This window comes from Lissotriton helveticus, chromosome 3_1, assembly GCF_964261635.1.
Source record: "Lissotriton helveticus chromosome 3_1, aLisHel1.1, whole genome shotgun sequence".
Classification (NCBI taxonomy): Eukaryota; Metazoa; Chordata; class Amphibia; order Caudata; family Salamandridae; genus Lissotriton; species Lissotriton helveticus.
The window spans coordinates 1,344,936,418-1,344,952,707 of NC_136061.1; the positions used below are offsets into that span (position 1 = coordinate 1,344,936,418).

Here is a 16,290-nt window from a genome sequence, read left to right on the forward strand (position 1 = left end):
AAATGCCCAATATGGATTCCGATCCAAAAGAAGTACTTTGGATCAGTGTCTCAATTTACAACTGTTAGTGGACAAATACACTGTTGCTAGGGAAGGGTCCTTATATTTAGGTTTTATGGACCTTTCCTCGGCCTTTGACCTTGTGAATCGCCCGAAACTGTGGCAGATCCTAATTGACTTAGGCCTTGATCCAACTTTGGTAAACTTCCTGGCGGATCTATACTCTGGTCTGCGGGCCACCGTTAGGGTAAACACAGAGGGGAGTTGTTCTAGCCACTTTCACTCAGAAAGGGGGGTCAGGCAGGGGTGTATCATGGCCCCTCTCTTGTTCACGATTTATATAAACGCCCTTGAATCGGTGCTTAAGGAGGTGAAGGCAGACATACCACATGCAGGAGATCTGGGTATACCGGTTCTCCTGTATGCGGATGACGCTGTCCTTCTCTCACGAACTGGGGTGGGGCTTCAACATCTGTTGGATGCATTTGGAGTTTTCATGAACTCATTAGACCTTAAAATTAATGTAAAAAAATCCCAAATTATGATAACTAGGAAAGGTTCCCGAAAGAAGAACGTGAAAACCTTCTTCTGCGGTAGTGAGGAACTAAGCAGAGTCCCAACATTCCCTTACCTAGGTATTATCTTTGAGGAGAGGTGGCTTTGGGGTACACAGATTAAAGCCAGAAACACTGCTTTCGCAAGATCCTCTACGGCCATTATGGCCTTTAGCAAAAAGCTTGGGGGAAGGCCCATAGAAGCACTGTTAAATATTTATAAAGCAAAGTGTTTGGCGGTAGCGACATATGGTTGTTCAGGTTTTTTTCAGGTTTTTAAAGTCTTTATTTCGATTCATAAAAAAATCATAAAAGACAAATAATAACAGACATTACTTAATTAAAAAATACATATTCTTTAGGTTCATAAAACTAGTAATAAATAACATAGAAGACAAACCTGAAGGAAAATTACTGAAATTAAAATACAACAGTAGAAACGGGAGAATTTACAAATAAATTCAAAATTCAAAACAATGTTTGGTGACATAAACAGAGATGAACAGTCTGGTTTTGTGGTGCCAAAAAGGTCGTAAGGGAGCATTTACATGGTCAATAGGCTGTACAAACATCTGATCAGACGCGAGAAAAAGTAAATCGCAGCAGTCACAATGGTTATGCTAGGGTTTCGACCTTATTATCCAGGCCCACCCCAGGAATTTAGCCAAACACACTGCAATAACTTCTGAGGTGTTAGTTATTAATACATAGATGGCCTCATCAGATTTTCTTATAGGCAGGCGCTGGAACAGTGGCTTTAACCATTTGGCTCTTGGTGCCAAATATCTTGGGCATGCAAACAAAAAATGTCCTACGGTTTCCTTGTGGCCAGGGCACCATCTGCAATGGTCCGTAGTACTCGTTGTCCAACTTTTCGTAAATGTATTCAATGGCAAAGCACCCACCCGAAACTGATGGTAGAGTTTCCTGTCCAGTGTTTTGGAAATTAAATCCCAGTAATATTCACGGGATGAGTCCAACTTAAAGGACAGGAACCTACCCGTGAGATTGGTGGAGCTTGAAGCATTGACTCTAGTCTGACGAATCGTGGCCCAATACAGTTCTTTAAAAGCAGGTTTGGATGGAAAAGTGCTAGTAGTGGGTGATGTCCAAAGCTGCTCTAGCCCCATGTCCGTCAGAGTAGATTTTACCATTTTAAACCATTTAATTTTTCCTGAGCCCCCAAGTGACCTAACTTCAGCTACCTCATTAGCAAATAAGGTAAGTTCCGGGGTTGTCCATAAACGCCTCCAGAAAGCAACCAGTCTAAATCTGGCCATCTCATTGATCGGCGGACAACCCATATCCAGGCAGAGAGGAATAGAAGGGGACGACGGTGGCAAGCCCACCAGGTTACGCAAGAATTTGCATTGTATTTTAAACAAACCCGTAAGGTCCATGTAACCCCACAGATCTGCACCATATAAAATTGCTGGATTGATTTTGGCGTCATAGATCTTAAGTGCCGGAGAAACCCGCTTGGTGATGGATCTTTTTTGTTCGCTTAGTAGACAGCCGGTGAGGCGGGCAAGCTTCAGGTGTTGTGCACCGACTTGAGCTTTCCATCTCAGGCGGCTTTCCAAAGTGACCCCCAGATATATCATGTTCTCCACTTGATCCAGTTTAACACCACCCATACTAACTGTGCACCGGACAGGGCGGTTCTTTGTTAGCACCATGAGCTTGGTTTTCCCGACGTTCACCTTGAGGTCGCTGATGGCACAGAACTCCTCAAAGCGGTCCAACGCCCGCTGTAGACCGCAGCGTGTTCGGGAGAGGAGAAGGGTGTCATCAGCGAAGATGAGCATCGGGAACCGCTGTCCTGCTAGCATCGGGGCATCCGTCGGGGTGTCCTTAAAAAATTTGACCACTTGGTCAATAAACAATAAAAAAAGGGTTGGTGCAAGAACACACCCCTGACGGACACCTCGGGTTACTGGAAAGTGTTCCGTCACCTGACCCTGGCCTCCCCATCTCACCCTCGCGAAATTGTCCTCATGCAATTTAATTATTAGGACCAGTAACTCCTCGGGCATTCCCAAGCTCCTCAAAACTCCCCACAGTTTGTCCCTCGGGACTAGATCGAACGCGGACTTCAGATCAATGAACGCTGCGTAGATGGTGCCACCGCCAAGCTGAACCACCTTCCAGTAGATCAGACAAAATCTGAACACCTGGTCGATGGTGCTTGTTCCTGATCTGAAGCCCGCCTGCATTGGAGATAGTATGTCCTCTAGTTCGATCCATCCTTGGACCCTACCCAAGATCATACGTGCAATGAGTTTTTGTGTTGTGTCGATGAGGCTAATCGGGCGGTAGTTACCAGGAATGGACCTACTGCCCTTTTTGTGGATAGGTAATATCTCAGCCCCCTTCCATGATTTGGGTATGCTTGCACCAGCAGCTATAGAATTGGCCACCTTAGTGAGGTAGGGCGTCCACAAAGCGGGGTTAGTTTTGAACAGGTCGGCTGGTATAAGATCCATGCCCGGTGCTTTCCCTCGCATAGTAAGACTTATAGCCAGCTCGACCTCTTTTTCCGAGAAAGTAATGATCTCAGTTTGCATGGGTGGCTGTGGTACCATCCCCCGGAAGCCGGGGGGGTTGGGGTTCTCGGCACAAAACTGGGTCGAATAAAATGTTACCCATTCCGCAGGGGACACATGGTTTACAGGGATGCGGGCATCCGGGTCCTTCCCCCACTTAACTATTTCCCAGAACTTGATGGGGTTATTTGATGTAGAAGCCTCCAATAAATCCGTCCAATACTTATCCTCCCATTCCCGTTTGGCTTCCCACTGCGTTTTCCTATAATTTGCTCTAGCCTCCTTCACTGAAACCATAATCCGAGACTTAACTGCTCTAATAAGTTGGGTATGAGCTTCCCTACATTTATTGTTATACCATTTCTTGGGACAGATCGGTATATTACGGTTTGCCTGAGGCCGTGGTTGTGAGAGCATGAACTTAAGGTCGGCAAAGCAACGGTCATGGAGTTTTATAATATTGTTGGCCTTTTCGGAATTATCCCTCAGCTGATCATATGCCAACATCTCACTATATGTGTTGATAATCTTTGCGTTGACCTTATCCCTCAATGTAACATCCTCCACAATTTTGGACCATTTTAGTCTCTTCCTATCATTGGTTAGGAAGGCGTCCCCAGTCTGCGAGATACCAGGGTTCTCAGATCTCACTAGACCCGGTATCTTTAATTTTAGGGACAGGGGGTTGTGGTCACTTTCTGGGCGGGGAAGTACTGCCATATCCACCAGCAGGGGCCAGTCTCCTAGTTTTAACAGGATATAATCGATACGGCTTTTTCTTAGCCCGTTATCGAATGTAACGTTCGCTTCCTGGTCTGATTTTGCACGGCCATTAACAGCCCGAAGACCCCTATTGAGACAAAGAGCCGTCCAATTCACCGCTGCCTCAGTGGTAATTACTGGTTTGATGGGCATCAGGTCAGGAATACCCCATACTGCATCTTCCGCGGAGCCCCAACTGTCCCCTGAGTCCGGTAATGGCTCGAAGGTACAGTTTAGGTCTCCAGCTAGGAGAGTGGCATAATCGCTATCTAGGTCTGCTAGAATGGTATCCAATGTTTCCATCAGGGGAGGTGGGCGGCCGCCTGGCAATCCTCGGGCGTATATATTAATCAGAATCAGATCCCGACAACCAGTCCTACTTAGCTTAATGATAAGGAGGTCAGGGTCTTGTACCGTGATTTCTGTGGAATAAAATCCCAGGGATTGTTTCACCCAAATCAGTAAGCCCCCTGAGGCTCTCCCTTTGGCACTTCTAATTGCAGGTTTAAAGAAGTTTATATATCCCTGCCTAAATGTTGGTTCGGTTGCCCAGGTTTCCTGGAGTAGGATAACATCATATTTATCCATAAACTCCAGCCAATCGTCAGAATGGATACGACTTTTAACCCCCGCAACATTCCAGGACACAAGGGTGAGTAATTCTGAGGCGTGGACCACAGAGGGTACCGCCGAGTCCCGGACTAATGAAGTGCCCTGACTGATCACAGTGTCCCACACATTTTTGGTGCGTCCATTGGTGCTCTGATTTTCCCCTGTCTTCAGAGAGACTTCTATTTCCCTTAAAGGTGACGTGGGAATTCTTGCTGTTATTGAGGCCCCCATTCGCTCTTCCTCAAGAGTTACAGACTGCAAGGGCTTATCGCTCGGCCTAACTGCCGGAGACGCAGGATTTACTATGGGTTCAGTTACGCAAGACCGAGATTGGAGTCAATCATTGGCCTCAAGATCAGATAATGGGCCAAATTGATTGAAAAGAAATGGGAAGTGCGAGGGTTGGGGAGTCCTCATAGTGGGATGGTTCCTGATGGTAGGATGACCATGTCTGGATCCCGTTAAGATACCACTCTGCCTATGTGGATAGAAGTATGTTAGGTTCAGAGTCTGAACATCCCCCTGTCTTGCAAACCTTGCTTTTCTACTGATCATTTCTACCACCCAGGGGTCCTTAAATGAGATTAAAATACAGTCACCCTCCAGATCTTTTATACCATGGCCCACCCAGTCCACCCTTCTCACAAACAGAATTTCAGTTGGCGAAGAGGGGGGTAACGGTCGGTTTTTGTTTAACCAATAGGTCACCTTATTGCGCAGGTCGCCGAAAGTCTCCCTCTTGCCAGGTGGAAGGGGAGCTACACCGGTCAAAACTATTGTATATAGTGCAGCCTCAATAGGGAGGTCGGCCCGCGGATTGGTATGCCTGCGATGTTTTTCTACCAGAGGTTTTATGGTGTTACGGTGATGGTTAGCTAAAGGCCCCTAGGGGGGAGGCCGAGAAGTATTCAAACTAGATTGAGCCAGGGAGGGTGGTTTAATTGGGTGAAGTCTAGCAGGGTTTAGGCTATCCGATTTGGCCGTTGGCTTCATCTTATGAGTAGATTGAGATGAGGCCTCAGGTGTATTGTTTGATGTAATCTTAGGATCTCCTCCCCTCGTTGGTCTGTTAGTTACTACCCCAGAGGGTTTATTATTAAGAGAGGTGGAAGTATTTGTTGGCTTAGGGGCTGGGTGTATTGGTTTAGCCCCCCCTTGACTCGAGCCGGTGAGAGATAGTAGTAAAGCTGAGTTCGTATTTACTACTGCCTCAAGAGTGTCTATTTTTAAAGTCATCAACCTGGTCCGCTCTAGAACAGGTAGTAAGAGATTTTTCATCAGGGCCTCAATTTTAACCAACAGTGATTCATCACTGTTTTGACAGGTGGGACATGGGTCGGAGGATCCTAAAGAAGTAAGGGAAGGGCATAGAACATTGGGAAATGTGCTGGGACATTGCTTATCACTAAGATTACCCATAGCTGCTGATGTCGGATTGCCGTAGGGATTACCAGTGGTATCTTTTACTTTAAGTTTAGGCATTTTGCATTCTCTCCCCCCCATATGGCTCGTATCGTGCTTTCTCTTCCTTGTTACCATATCAATGCCTACCAAATCCATATGTGTCGCTCTAGTGAACACTGTTTTTGGAGAGTTGGAAGGTGAGTGGGGGGTTACTGAAGTATAATCTGACTCAAAGCTAACCTGGGATGCAGTTTCTCTACTTGCCTCAAGATCATCCAGGTGATGTTCAACATGGACTGGTGTATGTACAGGAGAATCAACCCCCTCACTATCCATATGCACTAAGGCCTCGGTGGTAACTGAGTGGATACAGTTAAAGGCTGCATGAGCTTGTGCCACAGGGCTAGGGATCGTGGCCAGCCTACCCAATGAAGAGCGTTTTCCACTAACTAAGTCAAGTGAAAGACGCTTTTCTACCATGGCAATTTCTTTTTCAAGTATTCCTGTGGCACGAGTAATAAAAGCGTCCAATGGCCCCGAAACCACACCTTTGGGAGTTTGGACTTGGACTATGCGTGTTTTGCCTGAACGTAATGACATATTTTCTAAGATGCACAAGTAAAGAAGATGGCAACTAGACACACTATTTACACAGGATAATTATACCAACATGTGAGTCCTCGCGGGCAATAAAATGTTTCTAGAGTCCAGGCACTCGGGGTTTTATAATAGGTGGATAGAGGTTAACTGTTCCGCCTACCTTGGGTGTGGCACAAAACCAATATAGGGGTTATGGGCCGGGGCCGTCCTCGAACGGCCTCAAACGGCCCGCTCTTAGCCCGGTCTTTGCTCCGGGCTGCGTCCCGCGCTGCGGGAGAAGTAATCCCAATTATACTGACGTTGAGGGCGGTGGGCGGGCCGACAGGGAGAGCGGACCGGAAGTAGTAGACGGTCTAGCAGGGACTCCTGGGTAATGGAGTCCCTGACGCTCGCAGCCCTGCAGCCCTCAGCCAAAGATGAAAATACTTCTCCCGGTAAAATCCAATTCAGCTGCCCCTCACTGCCTCCAGCGATGCGGCACCCGCAGAGCGGGTGCGGCGAGGTCCGGCGTCGGGATTCAGAGTATCTGGTAAGCGCGTCCTGGCAATGCGCAACAGCAACTTTTAAAATGTCCCACTGGTGGAGTTGCAGCTGGGGGTTTAAAAAGCCCTCAGGTGGGCGGTGGGCCGGCCGACAGGGAGAGCGGACCGGAAGTAGTAGACGGTCTAGCAGGGACTCCTGGGTAATGGAGTCCCTGACGCTCGCAGCCCTGCAGCCCTCAGCCAAAGATGAAAATACTTCTCCCGGTAAAATCCAATTCAGCTGCCCCTCACTGCCTCCAGCGATGCGGCACCCGCGGAGCGGGTGCGGCGAGGTCCGGCGTCGGGATTCAGAGTATCTGGTAAGCGCGTCCTGGCAATGCGCAACAGCAACTTTTAAAATGTCCCACTGGTGGAGTTGCAGCTGGGGGTTTAAAAAGCCCTCAGGTGGGCGGTGGGCCGGCCGACAGGGAGAGCGGACCGGAAGTGGTAGACGGTCTAGCAGGGACTCCTGGGTAATGGAGTCCCTGACGCTCGCAGCCCTGCAGCCCTCAGCCAAAGATGAAAATACTTCTCCCGGTAAAATCCAATTCAGCTGCCCCTCACTGCCTCCAGCGATGCGGCTCCCGCGGAGCGGGGGCGGCGAGGTCCGGCGTCGGGATTCAGAGTATCTGGTAAGCGCGTCCTGGCAATGCGCAACAGCAACTTTTAAAATATGGTTGTTCACTATGGGGATACCGTGCGACAGACTGCCTGCAAATTACTGAAAATAAATTTATGAGAACAATTTTATCAGTCCCGCAGTCAACCCCCTCTTTCTCAGTGCACTCAGAGCTGGGCGTTGGTTTTATTACTGATTTATTAAAGGTAGCGCCGTTAATAACCTGGCTGAAGACCTGGCTAAATGAAAAGCTCTCCTTGAATCACTCTATACTCAAGGATTGTCTCCACTTAGACAACGTAAACAAAATTAAGTGGTTATCTTACGTTAAGAAAGGTTTTCAGAACATTGGAAGACCAGAGCTCTTTTTTGAGCCAGAAAACATAACCGCAAAGGATGTAGCTTTAACAAAAGTGGCAATGCTACAAAGGTTGTCATTGTGTAGAGAAGAGAAGGAACTCAGAAAAACTACTGTCAGATCCAACTTTATGATTTCTAATCCTCTAGGCCCTGAGCCCTACCTGGTTTTAGTTAACAGACCCTACCATAGATTTCTTTTAGCGCGTTTTTGTTTAAATCTGATTTATTTGAACTTAGGTCAACTAACGGCATGGTGTACCTCCGATCAAGCGCCTCCGTGTTCCTGTGATAATTTCTCTAAGCAGGACACGATGCATTTTTTTTTTATATATATATTTTTTTATTTTAACAGTAAGACAAGAGCAGGCAATGCAGATATCAGGTGTCTCGCAGTGAAATACAGAACAGGGCCAGGCGGGGGAAATATACAAACAATAATCACTGTAAGGAGTGAAGGCCCATCACGAGTACACAGAACGGAAAAAGGAGAGAAGCAGTCTATTAGTCAATTAAAAGCAATCCCACCCGCCGACCTCGTCCACAATGTTACAGGATAATTAAGCCAGCGAAGACACCCGGACAATAAAGGATTCGTGAAAAGTAAACAGCCCATCTCTCGTAGAAGGAAAAAGAAAAGACAAAAGGGGCCATAGAACAAAAGAAAGGCAAAATAAAAAACCCCACCCTGCACCCCTGCAATGGCTACGGCCTAACCCCACTAGCAGCGTGCCTGTCGCCCAAGAACTACCCTAAAGGAAGGGAAAAGAGAAAGCGGAGGAGGAAAAAGCAAACACTCCCGGTCTCCCATACCCCCCGCCAACAGCGACCACCCCGAGACATGGTAAAATCAATATTTAGCAATTATACAAACCAGTCAGGGGAGGATAAACAACAACCACCCAATTCCCGTCACAATATAGGCACAACCCCGGCATTGCTAAAAGCCATTATATCGGATCCCAGCGATAAAGTTCAGCCCTGGCCAGTACGGTCCGTCAGAAGAGTCTTTGCCACTCGAGCCGCCATTTTGATGGAAAAGGCAAAGCGTCCACAAAAGTTCTTGTCAGCACAGGAGGATCGAATACAGGATAAAAGTTCACGGCTCAAACGAGGAAAGGTGTCCAAAAACAGCGAGTATCCCAAACCATCACCAAGGAACTTGTAACCACATGGAAGACCGTCTATAGATGTGTTAGGCGGCAGCAGGATCAGGCAAGAGACGCTAGCAAGAAGCACGGGCTGGCTTGTCGGTAATAGGGGACCGTCAAGGTTCATGAATTCCGGGTTATGCACGGGGACCTCGACCTCTGATGTGCAGTGCACCGCTGGTACCATCTCTAGCTGGAAACTAAACGAGGTGTCGTCCACAGGTTCCAGGATACCGTCCACTTTCACCATCAGTGTCCGGAACACAGCGACTGTGTGCGAATGGAGCGCCCCAATGGCGGCCACAACGGCCTGCAGCAATGGCGTGCCTTCCGTCCGCTCCATTCCCTCTCAATAGGCGACAGAGCCGGACTTGAACCTCGGAGGCCGGCTGCTCCGGAGTCGCAGGCCATGCAAATCTGATATCAAATAATGGGCCCTCCTCGTCTTACAGAACACACCTTCGCCGTCAGAGAGGGCCCCAGCCCGTCGACCCCGGGAGGGCAGCAAGGTCTCCGGGCACCGGACCCCCACCACAGCAGCCGGCGTGGCACGCTGGCGTGTCCTCGGTGTAGATCGTTCAAAGGATCATCACAAGAAGTCAACAATTCAGGCACTCTTCGGGAGACCGGGCTCAGTCCAGGTCTCAAGCCCGATGTTGTTCAACTCTGACCCGGGTAGTCTAGAAATTGAGGCCCCGGCTTCCGCACGTTGTTAGGCCGAGAGTGGAAACACGGCGTATCTTCGTCAGCCGATGAGGTAGAAATCTCGGGATTGCACCTTTAGAAACAGCAGACCTTCATAAACAAGGAAATCAGGTGTAAGGTCAGGATTGAAGACAGGATAATCGAGCTGCTGGCGGAGGTCGGCGGAGCTGGGAGCTTACGCGGCCATCTTGATTCGTAGCGTAGCTCCTCCTCCCACTATGCATTTTTTAATGTTCTGTGGCCATTATATGGCGGCAAGGAGGAAGTTTCTTGTCCCTATTCTCAAGGAAGCAGGGTTTATTCAGGTGAGGCCTGCTCTCCTATACTTGCAACTATTAAACAGCCCCAGGGTCATCTCTCATGTTGCAAGTTTCTTGGTGGGGGCTGTCAGGGAGAGAAAAAAGATATTGAATCTCCACACTTGATCGTATTCTTATAATCTATGCTCATGCAACTTTGTATAGTACTTACCCTGTATATGTATTGACCTTTTTAATATTTTTAATATTTTTCTAACTATTTTTATATTTATGAAATTTTGTGAAATCCTGTGAATTTTTTAAGCATGTAACTGTAATTTATATATTGATCAATACTGTCTTTTTATGATATTGAATTATCGAATAAAGTACTTTGACTGACTGACTGAATAGTAGTGTGGAAAGATTGCTAGATCCAAGGCAATGGTCGTTAGACTGGTCCTGTTTTGATGTGCTCTGCAACGATGCTAAAGCTCCACAACTTCAGGCACCAAACAGAAGCAAATGTTCAGTCTTGATATCCAAATAACTCAGAAAAGACCCAGATAATAATAGAGTTCTGGTACCACGTGGCATTTACAAACCTGGGTACGCATGACTCCTGTCACACCAGCACAGACTGCATCCTGAGAAGAAAGGCTTTTAGCAATGGGTGGCAGCGATAGCCACTAATACCCAGCCCAGAGGTGTATGGGAATGGGGTAAAGCATCTGTGTCAAGTCATGACAGCTCTGGTTGAAATGTCTGGCGTTCAGCTGCTTTGCTGCCCCAAGCCGGTAGCACTGTGGGTCCTGTCAAGCTGGATTTGTTCTGAGTTGACTACTCCAATTTCATTCAAAACATAGATTTAATAAATTATTCAATATCTTGACCTTTAACTCCATGAGAATCTCTGAGTGCAAACATTGTTGCACTGGCTGTGGTTTTTTAGATCCTCAAATGTTTCCTGGAAAGCTTCTATTCTGTTCCTGAAGATTCCTCCCCTCTTGTCTCCGAAAATTCCTTTTCCATGGCCCCTCTCCCTAAGGCCTTGGATATCATTCTTCACCTAATGATGATCTTTGTTAAACTCTACCAACAGTAGGCAAATGTGTTCTTTATCCCTTGGGACACCTCAATTAAGTATTTAATAACAGCAGAAGAGTCTTCCTGTATGTCTGTGGAAGCTCTGTAAGGAGGGTTGCTGCTTGAGCACATACTTTTGATTCATTCTTGGAAAATGGCTAACGAGTAAACTCATCTTTTACTGTCTCTTCCTTTTGCTGACCCAATAGTGTGTCTCCTTACATCGAATGTGAAGTACTAAATCATATTTGTCTCCTGAGGCCCACAGCGCCTGTCCCTTGTGGCTTCAGTTGTCGACTTGTCCAGTTTCTTTATCTCTTCTTGATCCCTTTGCCCAGGTCACACTGTCTGACAGGAGACAGTGGACGTGTGTATAAATCTGCCTTTGTTCCCGTTTGGGTGCTTTTTAGATGAGCAGGTTAGGGAATTTCCAGATTTATTTATATTATGTTGTTCCTATCCATGGCTCTAGATCAGGCTTTTTGTCTTCACCAACTCTATTATTTTTATAGCTGGTGTTGTATCAGTTGTCATAGAAGTGGTTGCACTTTGACTACTTCTGATGGGGTTAGTGTTGGACAAAATCAGGAGGGCAGCGTGTGTTTTTAGATTGACCCCATCATTCAATCACAGTTGAGGAGATAAAACAATGTCATGGTTTCAGTATATGATATGTAAGATACAAAGCTCAATGACACTAGATGCCACCTAGTTGGCCCTATAACCCTCTGTTTAAATTTTTTTTTGTAGAGCCATTCATTAGACAATTATTTCCTGCACCACATTTTAGGCTTGGGATATCAACTCCTGCTACTTCTGAAAGAGATGGGCAATCTTTCTTCATCAAAAGTGTGTTTGTAAATGTGTTGGTGATTAACTAGAGATTTGGGCTAATTTCTGTTTTTTTGTTCATTGTTTAGAAAACGGAGGTCACATTGTATGGGGTCCTGGAAACATGAAATACTGTGGGAAATTAATTATTGAGGCATATTGATTAATTTATGTGGAAATTGATATACATGTGATGCCCAGTGAAGTTTTTAATCAGTTCACTGCCGCAATAAAGTTGACAGCAGAAAAATGGATACGTCAATATTGGCATTTTTTTATTGTCTAGGAATTTAAAATGTATGCTAGATACAATAAGTTGAGCGTTAAGCATCTTGATAAATGTAATATGCAAATAAAAAATGGGCTCCTATTTTAAACATAAAAGTTTGTTATTAAGCTACCTCGGTGAAATGGTTTAACAGTTTTATAATTTTTCTTTTATATTTATAGGAAAGAAGAGAATTACCAGAACACTATGAACATTTTGGAATCCGTTCAGTTGAAATGGGAGCTCTTTCAGAGTTGGACAGATTTTTCAAGATTACATCTTTCTAACAAACTTGCAATCTTTGGGATTGGTTTTAATACACGGTGGAAAGAAGATATTCGATATCACTATGCTGAAATTAGTTCCCAAGTACCACTGGGCAAACGACTGCGAGAGTATTTTAATCCGGAGAAACCAGAGGGGAGAGTCATCATGACCAGAGTACAGAAAATGAATTGGAAAAATGTGTATTATAAATTTTTAGAGATAACTATTAGTGAAGCAAGATGTTTGGAGCTGCACATGGAATTTAGCTGGATACCAATAGCCCACTCAAAGCCTATTGGAGGGAACATTGTTCAGTATTTATTACCAGGTGGTATTCCAAAAAGCCCTGGACTTTATGCCATTGGTTATCAAGACGTATATGAAAAATCAGCTCTTCCGGAAAATGAAGTCCAAGACATAAAAAATGACAGCAAAGGTGATATGGAGAATTTATCAGGACAAATCTTGAAAGGAACATCTCTGTCCAACAAAATCACTTACTGCTATCTCGGGATCGCAGAAGGCAGAACTCTTCAGCAGTGTTTATTTTTACACTTTCAGTCTACTGTTAAATGTCACAGCAAAGAGTGGGCTGCAATCAATGAATTTTTAGCTCAGAACTGCAAAGTTGAACCAGGGGTTTCCCCAAAAACTATGTACATTAAATTTGTGGAAGTGGAACGAGACTTTCTTTCTGCAGGGTCTTTGGTGGAGTGTCTGGAAAAAGCCATTGGATACCCTTTAAAGTTTAATTTCTAGCTATTGTCCTTCATAAGGATTAGTGCCGCAGACTGTTTTTCAGCTTGTTACGGTAGGTTGTCAGATTGATTAAGGAACTTTGAAGAGGTCGCAGATTTTTCACAGGGGGCATATACCCTAAAATATGAACAATTAATGAGAACATGCTTACAAATAATGCATTTGGCCAGGACAAGAGAAATGTACAATTTGAGTTGGATCTGTTTTTAATATAACAGACAGAACAAATGTAAAATAAAAGTAAATGTATAGCCCTGGTATGAAATTGCTGTAAGTACATTCCACATTGGACATCGCTTTTACTTTCAATTTCTGTATGATACTCGTTTTTCCACATTTTTACATGCGTTTCTTTATATAATATATGTACACCCATAGATGTTATCAGGTCTGAAATAAAAAAGAAGTGTATTTTGACAAATTACACCTTGATGCACATTAAAAGAAAAACAATTTTCAAACACACTTATCTACTTTTATATTATTTAGAAAATCCCCTTTTTATAAGGGGTTTGGCTATTTCCAACCAGGATTGCCTGCAAATAATTTTGTTTGTGATGTGCTGTCCATATATCTTTTGTTAATTTAAACAATTATTAGCATGCTTGATTTATCTTTAATGTTCTATTCTTGGCACTAAAGAGACGGCTTAAAGCTTTTAGAGCTTGTTTAATACATTCTTTAAAGTGGAATGCACAATGCAAAAAGTTGATTCACAGAAACTAGAAGAAATCTTTCTTTTTTTTTAAATTATAAACACTTTATATAATTATGAAATTATAAACTGCCGGCATATTCTTTAGGTTTATTTGATGTTTTGGAACTTGTGGCATAAAATGTCAGTGCCCAAAAAATATAGAGATCAACTTAAAATATTTGCAAATGGGAGTTTTTTGGAATGAGTTTTAGATTTCTTGGCCTTTCCAAAATATGTACACCTTTTAATTCAACATCCAGCCAGGATGTCGGCCCTCTAACTACTTGAGTGCCCTCTCTTCTCCCTACCTGCCACTAAACGGTACTTGTAGCCATCCGGGGTTCCTCAAGGACCTCGCTGGGTGAATCTGGAGGACACCTCCGGGATGTCCTCATTCCTGATGGCCTGCTGAAAAGTGTGAAGCGGGCCACAAAGTTATTTTTGTCTGCCCTTGAGTCAAGATGATAGGTGCAGGGACCTGACTAGGGCCAGGTTGGGGGCATTGAAGGGGGGTGAGCTGTTCTGTGTGACCACCCTTGGTCGTGAACTGAGTTGGACTGACTTGACGGAAAGTGAAGGGCATGTGGGCCCACTTGAGCCCAGGAGTGCGTGGCTGGTGGTGTGGTAGCAGGGCAGAGGCATGGATGGGCAACCAAGGGCACATTGTCTTCCGAGCTAACTGTTGAAATTAGTAGGTAGGAGTGCATTGGGGAGCCTCTTCATTGGGACCGGAGACATCTCCGTTCTGCAAGATAACTTGACCAAAAATATGGTCCTGTTTAAAGAGGTTCACTTTAAACCCTCTCCGGCAAAGCTCAGGCTAACCCAACCAAAAAAGCCACCCTAGTCAATATTCATTTATTCCTCTGAGTGATTGTCCACCTTTTAATTTGAGAGAGATATCACTTGGCATTGTTGTGTTTCTTAGATATCACTTGGCATTGTTGTGTTTCTTCTGTTGCCCATCGTCGTTTTCCCTCTTAGCCTAATCATGTCGCTTTTGCTCCACACATGTTATTTAATAATACACTTGCCTTCGTGCCACGTATTTTCACACAAAATTAGCAAGGTTTTGTATTGTAGTCTGTTCCTGGGGTTTGTTCTGCACAGCCTGAACAAGGTCAAACAACAATGCCCCTTGTTATTCTCTGTGGTCAGATACTAGCACCTAGACATAATAGAAGAATGCAGCTGCTGTTGTGAACATGCATATCTTGCCATATAGCTGTGGACAGGGCTTCTGAAAAACAACACATACTGAGTGAAGGTCCTGAGACAAGATGGCTGCATCAGCAGAGATGTAGATCATTAGTGGCAGACCCTGTACCTTAGCATACTCAGCTATGTTAACGTACAGGGTCTGCCACTAATCCCAGATATCTATAACCTATAATCACTTTGATGGAGAAGTACAGTGGGGTGTAGGGTTTCGGCAAATCTGTCAGGTAACATGACGGGGCTTTTCATTGTATATGGTTTATTAACCATGTTGATGACATTATTGGCATGCAGTTGTTCACTAATTGTGGCTCAATTATTGAATATTATAGCACAATGGTTTAAACAAACTTAGTAAACTTCCTTTTCAACTCTTTTCTATTTTATTATGGACAAGTACAAATGAGAGAACAAAAGGGTGTGTCCTGTTATCGCGATCCATGAGAGAACCGGGAGTGTTGTATTCTGGGGTGCCAAATCACTCGTATCTCTGGGAAGGTTAGGCGGGCAAGTGAGGCACTATGGCTAGTCTCAGGCACATAGAAACTGAGGTAGTATGGCAGCGGTTCCCAAACTGTGCGCCGCGGCGCCCTGGTGCGCCGTAATGAGTTGCCAGGGGCGCCGCGCGCACGATGAGGGAAAATAGTGTCTGGCCGTGTGCTGAGCAAGACTCTCTACCAGGGCCTGAATGCAATGAGCAATTGAAGGTTATTCTAGCAGCAGCGCGACATAAGGGGGAGTTAGAAATGCCGCCTGCACAATCTAGGAACATGGTTTTGCCCAGTAAGAGCGCACTGCCGCCATACATGCATACGTGCATACCTACGTGCTTTCCTTCACAGACTTACATACGCCGGCATACACAGCAGATTGTACAGCGTTACTGCTGCCCGCCGTATTCTGCCGTGCCTCGTGGGACCCTCTTCTCAAGTTACATAGGTAAGAGGACAGAATCACGGCTCACTCATGGTTAACTCATTTATGTTGTCATGTCGAGTTTGAAAGTGACGACTGTTAAATAAATGTCTGTGCATTTAGCGGAATTGAAATCCGCAGCAAGACTGACAATATTCACTGTTTGCCAAGTAGAGTGT

At 45.2% G+C, this 16,290-nt stretch overlaps 1 protein-coding gene across 2 annotated transcripts in view; it reads left to right on the forward strand.

Annotated features, from left to right (window-relative positions):
* Positions 1-13,746, forward strand: part of MSANTD2 (Myb/SANT DNA binding domain containing 2) — a 1,072,267-nt gene extending 1,058,521 nt beyond the window's left edge. The window contains exon 5 of one of the 2 annotated variants that reach the window (XR_013608798.1): positions 12,438-12,495. Coding sequence is in view for 1 of the 2 variants with exons in the window: in XM_078681995.1 (XP_078538121.1) it covers positions 12,438-13,281 (844 nt within the window). In the remaining variant the exon portion in view is untranslated. Of the gene's footprint in view, positions 1-12,437 lie in introns of both variants that reach the window. The other variant, XM_078681995.1, reaches the window with a different exon arrangement.
* Positions 13,747-16,290: the final 2,544 nt, after the last annotated feature.